The sequence below is a fragment of the Macaca thibetana genome, chromosome 9 (genome assembly GCF_024542745.1).
Source record: "Macaca thibetana thibetana isolate TM-01 chromosome 9, ASM2454274v1, whole genome shotgun sequence".
Taxonomy (NCBI): domain Eukaryota; kingdom Metazoa; phylum Chordata; class Mammalia; order Primates; family Cercopithecidae; genus Macaca; species Macaca thibetana.
This window is the reverse complement of record NC_065586.1, coordinates 104,902,700-104,910,367: the sequence shown is the minus strand read 5'-3', so window position 1 is coordinate 104,910,367 and position 7,668 is coordinate 104,902,700. Positions and strand designations below refer to the sequence as shown.

Here is a 7,668-nt window from a genome sequence, read left to right as displayed (position 1 = left end):
TATACAAAAATTAATTCAAAATAGATTAGAGACTTAAATGTTAGGCCTAGAACCATAAAAACCCTAGAGGAAAACTTAGGCAATACCATTCAGGACATAGGCTTGGGCAAGGACTTCATGTCTAAAATATCAAAAGCAATGACAAAAGCCAAAATTGACAAATGGGATCTAATTAAACTAAAAAGCTTCTGCACAGCAAAAGAAACTACCATCAGAGTGAACAGGCAACCTACAGAATGGGAGAAAATTTTTGCAATGTACTCATCCAACAAAGGGCTAATATCCAGAACCTACAAAGAACTCAAACAAATTTACAAGAAAAAAACTCATCAAAAAGTGGACAAAGGATATGAAAAGACACACAGACACTTCTCAAAAGAAGACATTTATGCAGCCAACAGACACATGAAAAAATGCTCATCATCACTAGCCATCTGAGAAATGCAAATCAAAACCACAATGAGATACCATCTCAAGCCAGTTAGAATGGTGATCATTAAAAAGTCAGGAAACAACAGGTGCTGGAGAGGATCTGGTGAAATAGGAACACTTTTACACTGTTGGTGGGAGTGTATACTAGTTCAACCATTGTGGAAGACAGTGTGGTGATTCCTCAAGGATCTAGAACAAGAAATACCATTTGACTAAGACATCCCATTACTGGGTATATACCAAAGGATTATAAATCATGCAGCTCTGAAGACACATGCACATGTATGTTTATTGCAGCACTATTCACAATAGCAAAGACTTGGAACCAACCCAAATGTCCATCAATGACAGACTGGCTTAAGAAAATGTGGCACATATACACCATGGAATATTATGCAGCCATAAAAAAGGATGAGTTCATGTCCTTTGTAGGGACATGGATGCAGCTGGAAACCATCATTCTCAGCAGACTATCACAAGAACAAAAAACCGGGGTGGGGAGGAGGAGGAGCCGGGTGGGCTGGCGGGCGGCCGGGTGGCGGCGGCGGCATGGCGGAGCCGAGCGGGGCCGAGACGAGGCCCCCTATTCGGGTCACCGTCAAGACCCCTAAGGACAAGGAGGAAATTGTGATCTGCGATCGAGCCTCGGTCAAGGAGTTCAAAGAGGAAATCTCCCGGAGGTTTAAGGCTCAGCAAGATCAGCTGGTCCTGATCTTCGCAGGCAAGATCCTCAAGGATGGGGACACACTGAACCAGAACGGAATCAAGGACGGGCTCACTGTCCATCTGGTCATCAAGACCCCTCAGAAGGCTCAAGATCCAGCTGCTGCCACTGCTTCTTCCCCCTCCACACCTGACCCTGCCTCAGCACCCTCCACCACGCCTGCTTCACCCGCCACCCCTGCCCAGCCCTCCACCTCTGGCAGTGCCTCTTCAGATGCTGGCAGTGGAAGCCGGAGGAGCAGTGGTGGGGGGCCCTCTCCAGGGGCTGGGGAGGGACCCCCCAGTGCTACTGCGTCCATACTCTCTGGCTTTGGGGGCATCCTAGGGCTGGGCAGCCTGGGCCTGGGCTCTGCCAACTTCATGGAGCTGCAGCAGCAGATGCAGAGGCAGCTGATGTCCAATCCTGAGATGCTGTCGCAGATCATGGAGAAACCCCTGGTCCAGGATATGATGTCTAACCCTGACCTGATGCGTCACATGATCATGGCCAACCCCTAGATGCAGCAGCTGATGGAGCGGAACCCTGAGATCAGCCACATGCTCAACAACCCTGAACTCATGAGGCAGACAATGGAGCTTGCTCGGAATCCAGCCATGATGCAAGAAATGATGCGGAACCAGGATCGGGCCCTGAGCAACCTTGAGAGCATCCCTGGAGGGTATAATGCCCTCCGCCGCATGTACACGGACATCCAGGAGCCCATGTTCAGTGCTGCCCAGGAAGAGTTTGGCAACAATCCCTTCTCTTCCCTGGCCGGGAACTCCGACAGCTCATCCTCCCAGCCTCTGCGGACTGAGAATCGAGAGCCCCTCCCTAACCCCTGGAGCCCCTCGCCCCCCACCTCCCAGGCTCCCGGGTCCGGTGGGGAGGGCACCGGAGGATCGGGGACCAGCCAGGTGCACCCGATAGTCTCGAACCCCTTTGGGATCAATGCGGCTAGCCTGGGGTCAGGGATGTTCAATAGCCCAGAAATGCAAGCCCTCCTCCAGCAGATCTCTGAGAACCCCCAGCTGATGCAGAATGTGATCTCAGCACCCTACATGCGCAGCATGATGCAGACGCTTGCCCAGAACCCCGACTTTGCTGCTCAGATGATGGTGAATGTGCCGCTCTTCGCGGGGAATCCCCAACTGCAGGAGCAGCTCCGCCTGCAGCTCCCAGTCTTCCTGCAGCAGATGCAGAACCCAGAGTCACTCTCCATCCTTACCAATCCCCGAGCCATGCAGGCATTGCTGCAGATCCAGCAGGGACTACAGACCTTGCAGACCGAGGCCCCTGGGCTGGTACCCAGCCTTGGCTCCTTTGGGATGTCCCGGACCCCAGTACCCTCAGCCGGCAGCAATGGTGGGTCTACGCCCGAGGCCTCCACTTCCTCGCCAGCCACGCCAGCCACATCTTCTCCAACAGGGGCTTCCAGTGCCCAGCAGCAGCTCATGCAGCAGATGATCCAGCTTTTGGCTGGAAGTGGAAACTCACAGGTGCAGACTCCAGAAGTGAGATTTCAGCAGCCGCTGGAGCAGTTCAACTCCATGGGCTTCATCAATCGTGAGGCCAACCTGCAGGCCCTGATTGCCACAGGAGGGGACATCAACGCAGCTATCGAGAGACTGCTGGGCTCCCAGCTCTCCTAATCCCTCGGCCAATGCCTCCTGCCTCTCCCCTCCCTCGATGTCAGCGTTTGGTTCTTCTGTCAGCCCTTACCCTCTGCAGCTTGTCATCCCTTCCGTCTTCTCCCTCATCCTCTCCAAACAGCAGGGTGACTTTAGAGGCATGGGCTCCAACCCCTTAGCACTGTCTGAGAATTATGGTTTTACTGCTACATCTCTAACAGAATCTTCTCTCCTGGTCTCCTTGAGCAGTGCTACTTAAATAGTTTTCACAGTTTCATTGATTGACTCTACCTCCTTGCCCCACACCACCTTTTGTAATCTTTAAACTTTCAGTGGCTGTGCAGAGTCGAAGGAGGAACCAGCTGTCTGGTTTACTGGAACATAGTCTTCCATCTATACCACTAGGGTTTTGTCTTATGTTTACTTTTGGTAACTCTCTTCCTTCTTTTTCTCCCTACTCCCCACCCCTAGCCCAACCAATGCTAGAATTTCTTGCTCTGAAGGAGGAGCAGGTGAAACACGCGGTAATTTTCCTCCTCGGCCCCTATTCTGGTCACTTCATTCAGCACTTTTTCGTGGGCACTGTTGGGACTTCCAGGGTAAGGAGGAAGACGCTTGTTCTCTCTGTCTGAAGAGGGAGATGAGACAGCCCTCTGGACAGGAATTAACAACCCCTGGACCAGCCCAGTGGAAACTGGTGTGAAAGAGGAGGGAATGAGATTATTCAGAGGAAGGGAATAGGGGAGACAGCCTGAGTAAAAGGCTTGGAAGTTGGAATTGGGGAGCAGAAGCACTCATAGCTCTTTTAGGCAGAAGAATCCAGGCCCAAGCTGGCAGAAGAGACTTAGAGATGCTAATGGAATTTGAACTGAAGAAAGGAGCTCAATGAAGCTAAGCGCCATGCCCCACGAGGGGTCATATTGGCTTTATTTCCTCAAACACACGTGCTTATATGCACACACACACATTTCCATGGACCCAGGACTTGCTTTTGTCCCCAGGCACTAGTAATTTGAGCCCCCCTCCAAAGACATGAAGGGGATTGGGGTCTGTGTGAGTAGTGGGGGGGTGCGTGTGTATCCGCATGTGTGGGAAGTGGATTCTTTGTTGGTTTCTGGTTCAGAGTGCTTTCCCACTACCAGAGACAAGTGGGTAAAAGGGTCAGTCCATTGCAGGAATACAGGAGAACTAGGTCCCTTGGGGCTCTGGATGCTGAGTAACCCAGAGGTAATGTGGGTATCCTTTTGGAAGCTGTCAGAGCTGTGACTAGCACCCTTATCACCCCTCACTGCCTTATGGGAATAGTAGAGGGTTTTTTTTTCCTTCAGAGCCCCTGGCCTTTCAGTTCTTAACTATTTCCCTCCAGGCCAGAAAGTTTTCTTTGAGGAAGGAGAGGAGAGGGTGGCAATGATGCCTTTGATCTGGAATTGGACATTGCTCTGTCAGAGCACAGAGGAGGCTCATATCACCCCTTCCCTCTGCGACTTGGCCCAGCTGCTTGGCGGACCGACCCCATGGCTGAGAATATGACGGCAAGAGGAATAGAGTTTGCTCCAAGTGGGAAAGGTCCCAAGCAGTCCAGAGAAGATGTCTGTGTGGCTTTCCCTCCCTACCTCCCCCAGCTCCCACACTGGCCATTGTAAATAAATGGCGTGGTCTTTGTTGAAAAAAAAAAAAAAAAAAAAACAAAAAAACCAAACACCACATGTTCTCACTTATAGGTGGAAATTGAACAATGAGAACACTTGACACAGGAAAGGGAACATCACATACCGGGGCCTGTTGTGGGGTTGGGGGAGGGGGGAGGGATAGCATTAGGAGATATACCTAATGTAAATGATGAGTTAATGGGTGCAGCACACCAACATGGCACGTATATACATATGTAACAAACCTGCATGTTGTACACATATACCCTAGAACATAAAGTATAATAATAATAAAAAATAAGTATGTAGCATTTCCCCTTTTGCCTTCTCTTCTGTTTGGTCATGTGAAAATGTGCTTTCTTTCCGTTCACCTTTTGGCATAATTGAAGTTTCCTGAGGACTCCCCAGCCATACTTCCTCTACAGCCTGCGGAACCATGAGCCAATTAAACCTCTTTTCTTTATAAATTCCCCAGTCTCAAGTAGCTCTTTATAGCAATGTGAGAATGAACTCATTCAGTCATCTTATATAGTATCTTGTTCTTTGAATTTCTTGTATCTGGATGTTGACCTCCCTAGCAAGATTAGGGAATATTTCCTGAATTACTCTCTCAAAGGTGTTTTCCACCTCTTTTCTTTTTTCTTCTTTTCCCTCAGAGATGCCAATAATTTCTAGGCTTGATCATTTTACATGATTCCATATTTCTATAATTCCAAAGGATTTGTTAGTTTTAAAAATGTTTTTTGTATGACTGGGTTAATTTGGAAGATTTGTCTTCAAGCTCTGAAATTTCTTTTTCTGCTTGATCTAGTCTATTGTTAAAGCTTCCTACTATATTTTAACAGTCCTTTAGTGAAATTTTCAATTCCAAAAGTTCTATTTTTTTTTCTTGATATAGCTATCTTGTCTGTCATATACTGAATCTGTTTACTGGTTTCTGTTAAATTTCAACTTTCCTTTGGAACTGATTGAGTTTCCTCAGATCCATATTTTGAATTATCTATCTGTTTTTTCAGGCTTTTCAGTTTCATTAGGATCCATTTCCAGGGAGTTAGTGTGATCCTTTGGTGGTATCAAGACACTCTGGCTTTTTGTAGTGTCAGTGGTTTTGTGTTTATCTCTTCCCATTTTAAGAAGCTGTTGCTTCTTATTTTTGAATTTGCTATCATTTGGATGGGATATTTTTAAAATTCTTGTTTCCCTTGGTGGTATGAGTATGGTGTACGTTATATATAATCACTTGGCTTTGTTTCTGGACCCATTCAGTGGGGCACTGCTATGTTTGGGCTCCTTAGTTGTGGATAACTTTCATGCAGTGACTTTCTTGGATGTTGCTGTTATAGCTATGCATTGGACATATGAGTGGACACACTATTTTCTGTGGTCTGAGGATGTGGAAGTCAGCAAGCTTGTCTTGTGGGCAAGCACCAAGCCTTTCTGGAAGGAGGTTTATTATTTGGTAATGTGTTTTAGACTGTAGTTCATAAGTGGAGCTTAAGAGTAATAGCTTGCTCACACCCAGATGGGTTGATAACGGGTGGAAGCACCTGCCCTGAAAGGGGGGTTTGGGAAAGAGATCATGTGTGATGTGCTGAGGTCTCAAGGGAAGAGGCGGGGTGGGTGCACCAGTTCTTCATCCTGAGCCAGCAGAAACCTGGTTCATTTCCCTATCACACCTGTGTCTCTGGGCACATGACCTTCAGTTTGTAAAGAATTGATCCGTTGGTTGCCAGCCACAGTGCAGCTGCAGGCCACAAATACGCTCCATCAAAGTGGGCTTGGGGCAGAATCTCTTCCCTGATTCCAGTACAGACAACTCTGTGACATTTCTTATCTCCATTGGTGAGATACTGTCACTCTGTGTAGGAAAGGGGACTTGGGTCCAGTCCTTCATATATGCCCAAGCAGCAAGGGCTAACTTTCAGCAAGAGTCATGACTCTGTGCAAGGGCTAAATTTCAGCAAGAGTCATGCCACTGTGAAAAGTGCTAAAAATGCTTTCTCTAAGTACACATGTGCAGGCTTTCCAGTGGGAAGAACCACTAATGTGTCCACACCAGTTGATGGGGTATGGGGATGGGAGATGACACATTCCCCATGTCTATTCCCAGGCATCAGTGCTGCCATTTTCATCAATTTATGCCACACCAATGTGTCCTTTGTCCCAAGGGAGGTTTTGGTGGAATGTGCTCCTCCTTTTTTTAGGGGTGGTCCATGCCAAGGGTTAGATCTCCAGGGGGTCCCACAGCTCTCCAGGGACCCACCGTTCTGCTGCACTTGCCAAAATCAGACCAGGCTATGAGGTACATTTGCTAAGAATCTGGTGGTGCAGTAACTCAAGAGCAGAGAATCTCCAGGCAGGGCAGTGACCCGCAACAGGTGAACAACAAGTATGGTGCCCAATGCTTCAGTTCAGGTGTGAAGGGAGTGCAGGCATGGAAACCGGGTTCTTTCCTCAGGAAACCTTAAATCTCCACTGATAGCATCGCCCTAGGTCAAGAGGACAGAAGGGCTCACCAACAGTTTGGTCACAAGGGTGAGGGAAAGAGAGAAGCACTCCCACCTATCCTTTCCATAGAACTTCAAGTTTCTCTGGGGTTGATCTGTGCCAGCGTCTTGCTGCTTTTCTCTTCTGAACACTAGCTTCTCTCCATGGGCACTATGAGAGGTCCTGGTTTTCTTCATTAAGTTTTCCATTCAGAACTTGTCCATTAACCTGTAATTTTCATCATTTTTCTGAGGAAATCTGGCATCCAATGTCCTTAGTCAGCCATTTTGAAAAAATACTGCAATTTTTAGTTCTAAATTATCGATTTGGTTCTTTTTCATAACTTTTATTTCTTAGTTGAAATGTTCTACTTATTCATTTGTTTCAAGAGAATTGGTAAATGTATGTTGAAACATTTTTATAATAGCTGCTTTTCTTTATCAGACAATTTCAGCATCTGATTTATTTTAACGTTGGCATAGCTATATATGATCTTTTCTTATTCAAGTTGCGATTTTCCTGGTCCGTAGTATGATAAGTCCTCTTTAAAATTGAATCCTATACATTTTGAATATTATAATATTCTGAATCTTGTATTCCCCCTGTTGATGTGTAGCATGAGGGCAGGGGGCACGTATGTTTGGCTTTCTGTTGGATCCCCTCCTCAACCTGTTCCAACTGGAAAAAGTGGAGTGTTGCCTCTTCGCAAATAGGTCAGCTAGAAATTCAGCTTCCACCTTCCTGGTAAAAGTGGTGTACCAATATC

The 7,668-nt window shown here is 47.2% G+C and overlaps 1 protein-coding gene across 1 annotated transcript; it reads left to right on the top strand.

Moving 5' to 3' along the window:
* Positions 1–935: 935 nt before the first annotated feature.
* On the top strand, positions 936–3,643 carry LOC126962324 (ubiquilin-4-like). Its single transcript, XM_050803175.1, has one exon. The coding sequence runs from the start codon at positions 1,654–1,656 to the stop codon at positions 2,785–2,787; it is 1,134 nt and encodes a 377-aa protein (XP_050659132.1). The 5' UTR covers positions 936–1,653; the 3' UTR covers positions 2,788–3,643.
* Positions 3,644–7,668: the final 4,025 nt, after the last annotated feature.